At 39.1% G+C, this 16324-nt stretch overlaps 1 protein-coding gene across 1 annotated transcript in view; it reads right to left on the bottom strand.

Annotated features, from left to right (window-relative positions):
- The window catches only part of LOC139966404 (uncharacterized), a 97334-nt gene that overhangs the window by 11818 nt on the left and 69192 nt on the right, over positions 1-16324 (bottom strand). The window contains exons 37-54 of the mRNA XM_071969354.1: positions 16134-16311; positions 15027-15146; positions 13822-13944; positions 13103-13222; positions 12377-12625; positions 11887-12012; positions 11196-11318; positions 10213-10326; positions 9527-9649; positions 8638-8757; positions 7442-7561; positions 6505-6756; positions 5173-5313; positions 4628-4750; positions 3770-3898; positions 3303-3412; positions 2407-2644; positions 967-1374 (exon numbers count right to left, since the gene is read on the bottom strand). Of these exons, the coding sequence (XP_071825455.1) occupies positions 967-1374; positions 2407-2644; positions 3303-3412; positions 3770-3898; positions 4628-4750; positions 5173-5313; positions 6505-6756; positions 7442-7561; positions 8638-8757; positions 9527-9649; positions 10213-10326; positions 11196-11318; positions 11887-12012; positions 12377-12625; positions 13103-13222; positions 13822-13944; positions 15027-15146; positions 16134-16311 (2917 nt within the window). The remainder of the gene's footprint in view (positions 1-966; positions 1375-2406; positions 2645-3302; positions 3413-3769; positions 3899-4627; positions 4751-5172; positions 5314-6504; positions 6757-7441; positions 7562-8637; positions 8758-9526; positions 9650-10212; positions 10327-11195; positions 11319-11886; positions 12013-12376; positions 12626-13102; positions 13223-13821; positions 13945-15026; positions 15147-16133; positions 16312-16324) is intronic.

Genomic DNA, 16324 nt, shown 5'->3' with positions numbered 1-16324 from the left:
CTCCCATAGACACACACAAAACCCTACCCTACCCCTTCCATAGACACACAAAACCCTACCCCACCCTCACACAGACACACACAAAACCCTTCCCCACCCCTCCCATAGATGCACACAAAACCCTACCCCACCCCTCCCATAGACACACACAATACCCTTCCCCACCCTCACACAGACACACACAAAACCCTGTCCCACCCCTCCCATAGACGCACACAAAACCCTACCCCACCCCTCCCACAGACACACACAAAACCCTACCCCACCCTCACACAGACACACACAAAACCCTACCAGACCCCTCACACAGACACATACAAAACAGTACCCCACTTCTCCCACAGACGCACACAAAACCCTACCGGACCCCACCCCACACACAGACACACACAAATCCCTACCCCACCCCTCCCACAGATGCACACAAAATCCTACCCCACCCGTCCCACAGACGCACAGAAAACCCTACCCACCTGTCCCACAGATGCACAGAAAACCCTACCCTACCCCACCCCTCACACAGACACACACAAATCCCTATCCCACCCCTCCTACAGACGCACACAAAACCCTACCCCACCTGTCCCACAGATGCACAGAAAACCCTACCCTACCCCACCCCTCACACAGACACACACAAATCCCTATCCCACCCCTCCCACAGACGCACACAAAACCCTACCCCACCCTCCCACAGACGCACACAAAACCCTACCCCACCCTCCCACAGACGCACACAAAACCCTACCCCACCCCTCCCACAGATGCACAGAATACCCTATCCCACCCCTCACACAGACACACAAATCCCTACCCTACCCCACCCCTCCCACAGACACACACAAATCCCTACCCAACCCCACCCCACCCCTCCCATTGATGCACACAAAACCCTACCCGACCACTCACACAGACACACACGAGTGAAAACTTGTGAATGTGTAGACTCATTTCATTGATACTTACTAATTTCAGAGACACAAGCTCCATTTTCCAGTCTGAATCCAGTCTTACAGGTCTGACAGTGATACTGGTTGTTACCGTCGGGGATGCACCGAACGAAATTCAACCTTTCGCACATCCTCTGTCCTGCCTGGCAGGGATCCGGCACGCAGGAGGTCTCCTCCTGTATGAAGCCCTGCAGGCAATCCTCGCAGGTGAACTGTCCCTGCTCGGCGTAGACGCAGCTGGCAAAGTATCTGTCCGTACAGTCGCTCTCTCCGTTCTGGCAAGGATCCGGGACGCAAGCGCCATTGTCGTTCCTGAAACCGGCTTGGCAGTCGGAGCACTCGTAGCCTCCACCTCTGACCGGCAGGCAGTGACTGTAGCCGGCCTCAAAGCAACCGTGGTCACCGCTGAGGCAAGGATTCTCTTCTGTGAAAAAGAAGAACGAAAGAAGATGACGAAAAGGAAAACTGTGTAGGAATAATACTGTATTGAGGGTTATACACTAGCTATGTGTGTGTGACTCATTTTATGCCAATTAAACAAAATATCTAAACTTAAATACCCCAAATATGAGGTTAGCTTAGCTTGGCCACAACATCACCATATTAAACATACAGCTAAATATTCAGGTTAAATATTATTAGACTCATGTAAAAAAATGCCACTTTCCATCTTTATAAGGTAGAATACTCGATATTTCTTTGAATGTTTCTCAAAATTTGCTTTAAAAGGATTTTTGGTTTTGTTTTAGATAAGTAACCTATGATCATTGTAAAGCATTGCAGAGGGTTTCATTCCTCAGCCTTTGAGAATACAGTTTCTACATAGGCCTGAGATTTCACTCTAATTTTACTATGCTTACACTTTGAAGATAGATGTAGAAGGTTACCGTGACAGATAAACTGATGAAGCACATGGGAAAGACCAAAATACAGCAGGCTCATATGGCCAATGTTTTTAGATGGCAAATCATCAGTAGTAACTATATATATTTGAATATTACCCTTTAATGTCATTCTGGATGACATTAAGTTGTTACCTGCATAATACACATCATGGGTTCATGTTTCTGTTGGGTGGCAATTGTATATGTACCAAGAACACATTGAATACCCCTAACGACAGTCTCTAAGTTGTTACCTGCCCTGCAGAATACACATTATAGTGGAGAACAATAGTGTGTTGGATTAATGTTTCAAAAATCCCTGTACATAATTCCCTGTACCTAATTCCCTTTACCTAATTCCCTGTAACTAATATGCAATTTAGTACCCATCTATCATTCTGGTTGATATAAAGTTGTTACCTGCGTAATACACATCATAGTTGAGTACAACGTTGTCCCCTTGACCAATGTTTCTAGATGGCAAGTCTCTGTACCCAGGCTACCTTTGTTTCAAGTTTCAAGTTTATTTGTAATACCCCTACTGCCACTGTGGATGATATGAAGCTCCTTACCTGCATAATACACATCATATTTGATTACAATGCTGTCCGGAGGTACAATGTTGTTACGTCGTCCCTGCAAGAGTTCACCGAACATTCCAGTGGCTGTTTGGATGGTCATGTTGGCTCTCAAGTCAAAGTCTACCCTGATGATGACTACGGCCGAATCTGTCGCTGACCTGGTCATGCTCAGCACCGAGACATCATGGACATGGTCAGAAGCATCAGAGTTGGCAAACAAGACTGTGACCTTGAAAGAGATTGTAAAACTATCGTCAAAGCTTGGTGAGGATTGAAAGTATTTGGTGATTCAATGCACTTAGTGACACAATATTGTTTGTTCAGTGGTATACATCCGATGGCAACATCCTGACAATTGTCAGAGTGTAATATGAAAACAACAATACTTTAACATGGGTCAACTACAAATCATTTTCCGAAACTTGTCTCCTCGACATGGTCATAAATGGAGAATCATAGATCACTATCTTAAATTTTGGGTATTTCTGATTTCCAAAAGCAAAATAGAACATCAATTGACTTATTGAAAACCCAAGATGTCACTGCTAAGGGTTCCAAGACAAACCTAATGTGCATATAAGAATTAGGGCTGAAGTCATAATTGCCAATAACTGCTGATGCTTGCTACCTTTTTATTAGTAATAACCGATGGACAGAAAAAAATCACAGAATTCACAGGGAAAGTTGCTCACTCGACTTGATGGATGCTATATGGTTAAAAGTAAGTGTATATATGTAAAATAATCGACATAATATTCTAATTCTATGAAATTCTATGGGTATGAACCCAAGAGGTCACTACACGCTTTTAACCCAGAGGTCACTGGTACATATCCCAGTTCTAGTCATAATTTTCTTTGCTCTCTTTCATAACTAATAAAACTTACATCATTTGAGAGGCGGTCAAGAGATTCCTCTGTGATGAGGTCATAGAAATATCTGGTCTTTAGGCCTTTAATGTCTGAGAATTCAACGCTCAGCTCAATGGTATTGGATTCTACGAGAACAAAATAAATATGTCAATTACTGCATACATACATGCATTACCATAACTATGTTAAAGAAGCAAATCCTGAAAAAACAATGTATCAGTAATGAAACCCTGGTCACTCTAAGAAAAATTGATAATAATAAACAATCATTACTTAAATGTGTGTATGATAGGCTGATCTATTTTGTAAAATTGACACAACAGGCACAGAGTTCATTTATTTTACAAAACAGATACAATTCTATCCGTGCACAGTTTATACTAAACTTTTCTTTAAATTTTCGTTCTAAATGCAAAACTTTTCAAACTTTAACAAAAATCTGTCCAATTATAATCTTAGGAATTAGGTAAGTTCTTCCTCACCTGAACAAATACCCTGACTATTTTCATAGTAGCCAATCTGGCAAATACATCTGTAACTTCCAACCCGGTTCATGCAACTTCGAAGTGCTTGCTGAGAGCATGGCCGACTCGTGGCGCATTCATCAACATCTAAAGAGCAGAAGAAAAGGACAAAAATACCAATATTTATTATGAAGAAAGCGCGAAGAAAGGCTGGAATCCATGGCGGACAGGCCTTGAAATCTGTTAAAGATACATCGTCAGTACTTAATGGAATAACCCGTCAAGGACTTCAGGTGAATCTACAAATGTTAACATGATAGTTATAAGTCTGACGATCAATTGTTGTGACATTTAAACTCTCCAATAGTTCATAATGTTAATGTACCCATCCCCATTCTCCCAGCAATTCACCAAATGATATGCATGCGATTGTGGAGAATTACATTGTAAGAAAACTCGAGGTATTGTAATATTGTGAACTAGACAAGTGATGATACAATGGCTATATTAGTAGGTTAGACCTGCACTGAGGAGCCAATCGCGTTCATCAATTGATTCTTCAAAGGTACGTTCGGGAGATTCAGCATAATTCAAAGCTGATTATCTTGAAACCAGGAATAGCAACAGGGACATTACTAGTACTTAGATAAGTGTTTATGTTTTTCTTTGACTTTAACATATGAAGACTAAAATTATGCCTTTAAAATCTATACTTGTATCAGAAAATGTTCACACATCTCAAATCTTGATAACTGCATTACGGTTGTTTTGGTCACAGGCTGTCTGAGACTATCAACAGATAAATCCAATGATTCTTACTCGCTGTTAAATTAATGCAAATGGCTATTTATAACGTTCCTGATCACATCGTGTTACCTTGACAAGTTTTGCCATCTCCGTGGAAACCTTCCTTACAGGTGCAAATAAAGCTGCCAGCCACATTGTTGCATTCAGCATTCAACGAGCAGTCTTGAACCCCCAGCGCACATTCATCGATATCTGAAAACCAAATGTATTAGGATAAATGATTTTGGCTCTGGTAATAAATAAAAATAATCCTTATAATCTCATTGAAAATTTTACCAAAATAATTCAACGCTTCAAACTTTATTACAGTTATAATATATTCATTCTACTTTGAGATACTTCTAACAGAAATACTTTTGAATTTTTCTGATCTGCTTGCATGAGGCTTCAATATATGAAATATTCATGCAGCATCATTTGCATATATTCAAATTAGCCCAGATCTGCAAACAAATGGGACAAAGATAAAGAAAAGTAATGATCCTATTGATGATTGTTATAATTACAGACTCCTTTTAAAAACCAGAAGTCTTTAAAACTTGCAAACTATATGCCATCCCCTTTTCGTTAAGTGTACAGCCAATTTATAGTTATATAATTGACCACTTCTTTACCTTCACAGATTCCATTTTGTCCTAGACTGATGTAACTGAAGAATCCTGGATTACACTGGCAGGTGAACGTCCCTGGGATATTAACACAGGAGGAGTTCAGGGCACAGTCATGTAGCCTCGAGTCCTTGCATTCGTCAATGTCTGTGATAATAAACAACAGAGGCAGAAAGGAAGAATGATGTGAATTAATACATCACAAATGTTCCCTAGCAACACCACTGAGTTTTATAGTCATCGACTGTGATTTGTTGACAGTCTGTCCACTGATCAACTGAGCTAATTTGAAGATATCTGTTTCAAAGTGTGTGAGAGATTGACTTGAAATACTCCTTAGCTCTCATGTAATTTCTTCAAATTATCCCAAGCACCAGAAGCAACGATTTGCTGTCAGAAACACACTATCATACATGGTAAAGTGTTAGATTAAAATGATTGCTACATTACCTGGCATGTCTTCTATATTATAATAACATCGAGTATCAACTTCATTGCTCTCAGGTTTTCTATTTTTATCTTTCATATAAAACAAGGTCATCTTTCATACATTGAAACAATTAAAAGCCCTCAAGTTAAACAATGTTCCTGCTTTAGTTTGTTTGCTTGTTGTTTTGTTGCCTCAATTTGTACCGGTAATTAACCTTATAGCTCGGTCATTAACCTCCTAGCTTGGTCACTAACACCATAGCTCGGTCATTTAACTGTTAGCTTGGTCATTAGCCACATAGCTCTGTCATTAACCTCATAGCTCGGTCATTAGCCACATAGCACGGTCATTAAACTCTAAGCTCGGTCAATAACCTCATAGCTCGGTCATTAACCTCTTAGCTGGGTCATTAACCTCAAAGCTCGGTCATTAACCTCATTGCTCTGTCATTAACCTCATAACTCGGTCATTAGTCTCATAGCTCAGTCATTAAACTCTTAGCTCAGTCATTAAACTCAAAGCTCGGTCATTAACCTCATAGCTCTGTCATTAAACTCTTAGCTCGGTCAATAACCTTATAGCTCGGTCATTAACCTTATAGCTCGGTCATTAACCTCAAAGCTCGGTCATTTACCACATAACTAGGTCATTAAACTCCCAGCTCGGTCATTAAACTCTCAGCTCGAACATTAGCCACATAGCTCTGTCATTAGCCTCATAGCTCGGTCATTAAACTCTTAGCTCGGTCATTAAACTCTTAGCTCGGTCATTAACCTCATAGCTCGGTCATTAGCCTCATAGCTTGGTCATAAGCACCAAAGCTCGGAGACATTGCGTAGGGGAAGGTGTTTGAGAGGCGGTGGGGGTAATGGGGTAGAAATATTAATTTGATATTTAGAATTACTTACCAACACAAAGTTCTCCAATGAGTTCATACCCCAGCTGACAGATGCATACGTAACTGCCTTCTTCGTTGACACAATCTGACCTAGCAGGACATCTAGCAGTCCTTGTCTGGCATTCATCGATGTCCTGACATCCAGAGGCACTCGGCCGGCCATCCCCTTGGAACCCACCTGGACACTGACAGTGAAAGGACCCTTCGGTATTGTAGCATGTTGCTTCATCCAGGCAAGGATCAAGATCGCATTCATTGATATCTATGATAAAATATAAAGAAATTTAAAAAACTGAATGGAGAAAAAAGCTGTGAAGCTAGAATCTATATTAAAGTTAGAATGAACTTTTATCACCATTATCAAGAAAAAGGGATTCACAAAATCAAATAATCATAGTAGAAGATCCCTGATTGCAGTTTCTTGAGGCTGACAACATGTCCACTATATACACTATGACATATATACACTATGATATATTAGTAGGGACTGACTAAATGCTTGATGCTAAATATAATGCCAACTATGCTAGGACAGACTACAATCCATTTAATGCAACTTAAAAGTATTGCAAAAGGCATTGATATTGCAATTGCAGTTCTTGTCTTTATTGAAAATGTGTTAGCATTTCTGTTTGGGCTGAAAACATCAAACTCCTTCCCCAAACACTTGCCGCACAAGACAACAAAATACCAACCTCACAGTGACTATTCATGTGCCAGCAAAGTTAGCAAAATTTCAAGTTCCTTAAATAATTACCTCTAAACTGTTTTCCAAAGAAATTAGGAAATGGCTAAAAAAAAATATCATCTAATTTATTTATAAGAGATGAAAAGGATGCTGCTGGAAGGATAATTATAAATAAACAAAAGACAAAACAAAACAAAGAAATAATGACATGGAAACGGCAGCAATTTGACGTCAGATGATGAATGAGTTAAATCTTTACCCGTGCAGGCGCCCTCGATGACTTGGAAGCCATCAGGGCAATCACAGCTGAATCCAGGTTCTTCCTCTTGGCAAATAAAATTAACTGAACAAACATCGTCTTCCTGGCAATCCTTCTTGTCTGCAAATTTCAAGGAGAAGGAAGATATTTTCAGAGACAGAAGTGGGGAGTTATTACGGCAAACTATGAACTTAGGTTTTCCTAGAGCTGATCTGATTAAACTCCAGAGAAGTTGTCGAGCCATTGATACGTAGAGCGCCATGTTTAATGGAAACATAAAAATTATGCATCTTCGTTTGAACTACACCAAACATTGAAAAGATACAATATTTTGATTGAATTATATTCATTTAAAAAATGACATTTCTTTTACTATTCAAAACGTGTTTCAATAGGGATTATTTTCAAATTTGATTTGAATTCATAGATAGTTGTTTCAATGAGTGCAAAATAATATGAAAAATGTTACCTTTTTCCGTCTGAATGAGATACATTGATTTATTTTCATCATCCTACAAAGATTTGCAGCAAATTTAAGCAGATTTCTATGGTTCCTCACAAAACCTCTCTGGAGCTACTCAAGACTTATTTTCTTGAAAAGTATTTGTTAAATCTGTTGCTAGTACTAGCGATAACTACTGTAATCACCCTCTGTTTAAACATTTAAATAGAAAGACTATTTGTCTGATATTAATTAATATCAGGCAAATAGTCTTTTTATTTAAATTTCAAGTCCTCGGTATGACATTACAGTAAAGTATATAATCTTGGGGCTGGAAAGAAATTCATTCATTATTTGAGCAAACAGCAGCATTCTTCCACCTGCCACCTCCCCCTTCACGCTGCCCCCGCCCCCTTCATGCGCTGTTGACAAGGAAATACTGTATATGACATTCAACAAACTTGTTGAAGATTATTATTTTAAATATCCCAGTTTTTTAATTGCAGTTTAAACCAAATCCCCTGTATTCTGAGGTTAATGATGTTTTAACGTTTGCAATGAAGCCTCCATACAGACATGGTACACCATTTTGAATGCATCTAAGACTCTCTTGTAAGTATTTGAACTATCTATCTAGTCACTTTAAAACTCCTTGCCCTCATATCACTTGTAAACTCTCTTTGTCACTTCTTTGGGAAGTTTTATACAGTCCTCTGTGTGAATATCTGTAAATGCTGTTACAAATTTTTCTTACCAACGCAAATTCTTCCGTTTCCTTGGTAACCGTCCTGACAGTCACATGTGTACGTTCCCTCTGAATCCAAGCAAGTGGCCTCTTGGCTGCATGCATCGTCATTCCCACAATTGATGTCATCTGTAAAATCAGGATAAAGATATCATAGCACTGAAGAAGTGTGTAGAAAACACTGCATCAACTACATAAAGAGTGGTATGGGGGGGAGGGTAACGGTTACAGGGAGGGGAGGGAATGGGGGGAAGAAGTCCTTCAAACTTTTAGAGACCACAACTACATGGCTGACTTTGCTTGTGATGGTTAACATTACCTAGTATTTCACCTAGTCATATGGTGAGCTAGGACTGCCCACTCCTGTCTAACATATCACCAAAATGGCATGATCCCCACTTGTCTGCCTACCTTCAGAGGGTACATCAGGTAAGCACTGGCTATTATTAATTTCACAACAAGGAGGGAGGGCTACCATTCATTTGGTTACTTACCTTCACACAACCTTCACAGTTCGTACATATTGGGTACTTAGCATCATGCATCACACAGTGAGGTAGGCTAGGCTAGAACCAACTACTAACCCTCACATGGAGAGCTGGAGCATGATGAGTAAGGACACTTTATCTTTTACAGGAAAGAGGTAGGAAGTTATTATGGATTTACCATCACCAGATGAGGTAATAAGAGGTAATCACTGGCTACTTGTTTGGCAAACTAGTTTATAAATTGGCATATTTTACTTCACAAGGAGACAACCGACATCATTGGGAAGTACTAATTAGCTGTCAGGAGAAAAGGAAGGACATTATTAGGCATCTACTACCATCGTAAGGAGAGTTAGGTAACTATCGGCCTTCACGTCTAAAGGCAAAATAGGTAATAATCGGCCAATTACCTTCACAACTTTCAGCAGTTTCAACATATCCTTTTCTGCAGGTACATCTATGACCACCTGGAATGTTCTCACAATCAGCATTATCATTGCAAATATCCACATCTTGACGACACTCATCTTCATCTGTGAGGAAAAGAAGATCAACTTTCACATTTCACTTTTGCTGAATCAAAACAGTACGACTCGGGGATTTCCAATGATGCTGCATTTAATGCAACAAACAAAAGTGGAATCTTTCATGAAGGCCCATAGCCAGGTTGGGGCAGAGTGGGGCATCCCCCACCCTGACACCTGTGCAGACAAGTTACATGACATAAGTATTGTGCCCCTCCTTCAAATTGTTTGTGCCCCCCCAGCTCCCATTCTCCAATTCAGAGTTACTGGCCATGGACCTGCTTTCATTGTAAACAACTACAAACAACATTAATGGTCATCAGTATTATCATCTTAACTTGCTAGAGAGTCAAATAATGAAGCATTTTTACTGCTGCAAGACTTAAATCATTCATCTCTCACTGGGGTGAGTAATTGTGTATGATAACCAATTTGGATATGTAAAGATATTTTGTAGGCTATAGGAACCTGCATATGGAAGACTTGTAGCTTTACTCAAATTTAGAGGACAACACCATGACTAATTGGTGAATGTCATGAAGGATGTAACGAGTGATATTTAATGGCCTTACCGAAACATTTCTGGCTGTCTTCGTCAAGGTAGAACCCGTCAGGGCATGAGCAGCCGTTGTCCCCACAAATTTGTTCCTGACAAGAAGGACTGGATGAGCAGTGCGTTATAAAAACTACAACAAGGAAACCACAGCAACAAGGAAACCATAGCAACGAGGAAACCATAGCAACAAGGAAACCATAGCAACGAGGAAACCACAGCAACAAGGAAACCATAGCAACGAGGAAGAAAAGCGCATATCATTGAGCAATGTGTCAGAGGAATTACATGAATGCCTAATGAATGCCTAAGAGAGATCATACTCTTTATTAAATTTAATGCTCAAAATAGGATAAAAAGTGATTGATGAGGAAAGATTAATGACCAAATTACTTTTCAACAGGGAAATATGGGGTACTTACAACAAAACATGTTAGTATCTTATGCTCTTTTTCTAGCTGTTACAAATTTTCCATACCCCTACTTACTTGTACCTGTTTAATTACAACCCATCAAAACAATAACACTCCATCAGAACAAAGAATACCCTATCTGAAGATCCATACCCCATCAAAATACCCTATCAGAACAATCAGAAATTGTGGCATTTAAAAGTGTTCTAGTCAAGTTCCTAGTTTGTTACAGTAATGGACTGATTCTGACATCACTGTTCATCTAACAATTTATAAAAGACAAATAAAAACAAAACTGTTAGCAAACTGCTTATCCACTAAAGAGCCTGTGTATTAGAGAATGTGTAGAGGTAAAAGTTGGCCTGACGTTTCGATCTTTTAGCCTCTGAAGAAGATCCTGCTAGGAACCAAACGTCAGGCCAACTTACTTTTACAGAATTTATGAAAGAGAAACCTTGATCATCACGTTGCGCAAACATTAGCAATTGCAGAGAAATATGGTTGTGAGTTTAGATTGTCCTGAGTCTTTTCTGGGGAGAAGACACTTCCAATGCAATGTATATGGAGCAAATCAAATTTGTTAACTTACAGAGGCACTCTCCTTCGTGCTTAAAATAGAGAGGTTGACATTCGCAATCATAGGATCCCTCAGTGTCGATGCAACGACTGTTTGGTGGACAGACAGATTCCTGTTGCTGGCACTCATTGGCATCTGTAGCAGAAAAAAAAAAAACACGGCAGTCACATTCTGGAATTTCAGGATTGTAGCTAGGCAACAACATGTTTTCATTTCTAACTTATGATTTATCTTAGTGTTTCTTTGCAACCATTTAAATGGATGGCTAATATAACAATATACAAACTTTCACAGTTTACAAATCTTACCGAGGGCTGTTAACTAGTGCATGGTATCATAGAATCAGGGGTGTTCGTGAAATTGATCTGGTGGACGACAGTGAAACTTTGTACACGACGCACGGACGCAACTTTACTCCATTGACAGAAATGAACATATGACATTATTTAGCAAATACAATTCAGATAGTTGCATGGCCATTGTCCATCAGTTATGTTGAAATATCCAATCACAAGTAGGTCTTGTACATAAACTCCCCAAAGTTTACGCGTTCCATGTTCTCCCTTGATAGCTGGATTGCATTGCTAGGCCTTTTCAAAACCTTTGGGGGCCACAGAAAATTGGTTCAAGTCCAAAATTGGCATGGCAAACTGTATTGGTAAATGGTGATACATTTGAAAGACCAACTGATCAAATGACTCACTCTGACAGACGCCATCGACATCTGCGATGTATCCCTCTTCACACTGACAGGTGTACGAACTGACTCTGTTGTGACAGGTCATGTGGTCGGAACATGTGTGGGTACCAAGGGCACATTCATCGATATCTGTTAATACAGTAATTGAAAAGGAAAGAAATTGAAGAGGTTGAGACACAGTTTATCGAACATGTCCTGTAAGAAGCATCAATGGCATTTAAGAAGCAGGTATATGACCATGGAAGCAGGTGTTGCTTCTTATGTCTTAGAAATAATACTTCCCCCACCCCTCAACTTTCCTCTCTACTTCTTCCACCACCCCCCCCCACCCTCACACAACTAATAACACTGAAAAGGATTTTCTGCTTGGCCTACTTTATCAACTATTTATGTCTTCTACAGTCATTCATATTGATCTGATAATGCAAAATTTTTCAGGCCGAACCTGTATGGTGAGTGTAACAGAGTAATTCCGAGAGTTATTATAACTTACCATAACAATCATCCCCATTGCCGGCAAATCCATCGGGACAAGAGCAGCTATAGCCCCCTCTATCATTGACGCAGACAAACCTCGGATGGCAGAAGAAAGGACTTATGGCGCATTCGTTTCTATCTCGGCAGTATTCTCCGTTACCCTCGAAACCGTCCTTACATTTGCATCGATAAAACCCAATTTCGTTGATGCACATCGCCTCTTCGTGGCAGTCACTCAGTAGAGGTGATAGGCACTCATCCAAGTCTAAAACAAATAACGGATAAATTAGAGTGGAGAATATTAGTGAGTTAACTGTTTCAAAATACACCTCATAACAAGGCAATTTATTCTACCTTAATTCAGCCAAAGGGTTACTTCAAAAGAAGAAATAGTAGGTAACTATTCATAAGACCCAAATTCAAAACATCAGCTTCAGAGGATGATGGCAGCATTTATCAAACCTTCACCATACAGCTGTATGTTCAAGTTTATAATCCAGTTTGCAAGCTTGGTCACAAAATCCCTTCTCAGAGTGTAATGGCAGCCTTACTAAACCTTCACAATAAACTGACTGTTCAAGTTTGTAATCCAGTTTGCAAGCTTGGTCACAAAATCCCTTTTCAGAGTGTAATGGCAGCCTTATTAAAACCTTCACAATACACTGTATATGTTCAAGTTCATAATCCAGTTTTCAAACTTGGTCACAAAATCCCTTCTTTCTGATTTAGAATAGTTCCGTACCCTGGCATACGCCCTCATGTCTGATGAATCCTTGTAAGCAGGAACAGTGGTACCCGCCAACGTCATCGATGCAAATCTCGTTCTCTCCACACAGGTTGCTAATTCTACATTCGTTGATATCTAAAAAGATTAAAGAGATGAAAATCCTAAAATGGCAGAAATTTTTTGGTTCTGACAATGTGCGGCAGGTTCGAGCTGTAAAAAAATCAATTCTTCCAAGTTACAGGCTAAAGCTTCTCATAGACCTGCAACATTACTATTTGGCCTAAATATTTTGGTCATGAATACATGAATAGTTTACAATACTTGGGAAAATTCAGAAGAAAAACAAAAGACATAACAGACAATTCTCAACTGTTAAATCACTTTAATTAGAGTCCAGTGGAAGGGTAACACAGAATAGTCGGCCAAACTAAGCCAACAAACCAAAAAAAACATGACTGAATTAGTTGCACCATTACTATACCAAAATGCACATGAAAACCAACATTTTACCACTCCAGTGGAGTAGAATCAGGTCTCACTCAGTGTGTGTTTGGCTTTAATAGATACACTGTCATTTTCATTATTGTGTGGGTCATTGCCTCGTATAAAAGCCGATAAACAAGAATGCAAGTGATCCATACCGATGATGCTTGCACCTTCGAGGTTATTTGTCTATAAACTATTGAAAGTGAATTTGAATGAATATAATGGAAGAATGGAAGAGAGTAAATTACCAGCACATTGAGAGGATCCTTGAAGTAGTCTAAATCCAGGCCTGCAGGAGCAAGTATAGTTGCCATCCGTGTTCTGACAATCACTGTTAGAACGACAGAGACTCTTGTCACATTCATTGATATCTGAGAAAGGAAACAAAGTAATTCATTTAATTATTCAAACAAATTCATCCTCTCCTGAAGAAAGTGGGTTTTGGTCTTTTCCAGTCCAAACATACACACATAAAGTGTGCATGGGTGTGGGCATGTAGAGGAGGGAGGGGGACGGGGGGGGTCAGGGTAAGAGGCTAAGGTTTGCAGACACCTAGATCTAGGTTACGTGCTCTTACAATCTCAGAAAATAATAACAACATAACATTGGCTGCTGATGTTATGAACTGCATTCACTTAGTCCCTATGCTATAGATAATGAAGTTATTAGAGTAACATACAAACTCAGCTTCCTGCTAATTCTGTTGATAACTAATCAAGATCGTCTTTCATATTCTCAGATTTCAAACAATGTAAGATACATATCTAACTCGGGGGAGTGGACTGCCTTTTAGCTTTTACTTTCAATTAACTACAAAAAGTTTGTAAATCTTGGTACTCTGCACAATATTATAGCACATTGATGCAGAAATATACGAAAGCCTGTTAGTGCCATTTCAAGTATAAATTATTAATTCGTGATAACAAATTAATAATCTTTAATAATGTATTATTAATTTATAATAACAAATTTATAATGTGATAACAAATTAATAATTTGTAATATCAAATTAATAATTTGTAATAACAAAGTATTAATTTATACTTGAATGGCACTGTCTTTCAATGTTTGATGTAATAGTACGTGTCCCACTAGTAGGTCTGATCATGCTGACCTATAAGGAGTACTACTTCTGAAAACAATATCAGTTTTTAGGATATATAACTTGGAAAACTTAAATCCATTTGGGCAATATTGTTGCAGGTACCATCTCCCTTTTCCTCTCTAAAAAGGGAGATAAAGATGAAGAGTTCTAACACTAGTGGCTCTGTAAGATGTAACGTTTAGACTTGCTAAAGTCTTCAGCCTATTGCATGAAAATGCTACTCAAAAAAGGGTTATCTCCCGAAAAGAAGTTTGGGTGAGTGGTTTATCGTAGGCCTCTTTATCACATTAGCTTTTCATGAAAGCTGTCTTCACTTATCTTTTAAAGAATGACATCTCTCCTATTTACCTTGACAACCTCTCCCGTCTGGTAGAAGCTCGTATCCGGGGCGACATTGGCAGGAGAAGCTTCCTAATTCATTGATGCAGATCTGAGAGCAAACACTAGGGTTGGAGCATTCATCCAGGTCTGGAAAATAATCAAATTTTTCGTATTTTTTGAGTGAAAAATTAGAATTAAAAGAAAAGACATTTTATCAGATGTTAATAAATCTCTTACTGAACTAAAGTACCAGTCCTAGACTAATAATGCAGTGATTATGACATCATCAAACTGACCTTCAAGGGGTTGTTATGGTGCATGACAAATGATGTAAAACATTTACAAAACTAAAGTATTGGAAATTAAAAGTAATCCACACTGTTCATTGAAAATCTCATCTCAATATCTTGTCCCTAACTCACAATATTTTGGATTGACTGTAAACATATTTTGACAGGCTATATCTTCCCTTATTTCCATGTCCTACCCCTTCTGAAATTAGATTGGTACAAAAGTTTTAAATTGACCAAGCAAGATACACTAGTGGAAATAATTTGACATGCTGCCATCTCTGTTACTTTCCACAGATGTGTTCTTTATGCACTGCTTTTTTGTGGTTGTAACTCTGATGTCTAGGCTAATATGCCATCTGGTACAACCTCCCAACTGACCCCCTCCTCCCCTCCTCATCCCCTCTTCAAGAAATCCTAGATCAGCCACTCATATTTGGGTATTTTCAGTATCCACGGCTTGACTTGATTCCTGACACTAGAACTTTTTTTGTTTTTTTTTTTGCTCAACTTGTAAAAGCTCAAACCTTATATCTTACGTAACTTCAAAAAATAAAAATGTACATATAGGCAAACTCATTAACATAGGATTGACTAGGAAATTATATAAAACAAAATTTCGAGAAAATCAAAAAGTCATTTGGTCAGTAAATGATGTGAGCCAATGAACTAAGGAAAAACAATTCCCATCATTCTCTTTACTTTGTTCTCTATCAAGTGAGTAAAATCTAATCTTTCGCAAAGTTCTTCTTAAATGTGTTTGCTACGATTCCTTTCCGAATTTTTTTCCATGTGTTGTGGAGGTTTGGTGATCTCTAGTACTTTGTGATCATATCAGACTCACCGAGGCAATCGAACCCATCACCGATGAGAGGACTGGGACATTCGCCACAGTGAATCGGCTCCGGTCTGCCAGGGTCTATACACGTGACTCCCGGATAGCAAGGATTCTGCAAGCATCTGTCTACATCCGCAGAGCAAGACTTATCGATAAAGCCATCGGAACACTTGCAATATACCCTCTGAAAGATAAGA

This window comes from Apostichopus japonicus, chromosome 4 (assembly GCF_037975245.1).
Source record: "Apostichopus japonicus isolate 1M-3 chromosome 4, ASM3797524v1, whole genome shotgun sequence".
NCBI classification, from domain to species: domain Eukaryota; kingdom Metazoa; phylum Echinodermata; class Holothuroidea; order Aspidochirotida; family Stichopodidae; genus Apostichopus; species Apostichopus japonicus.
This window is presented reverse-complemented; position numbering and strand designations above follow the sequence as displayed.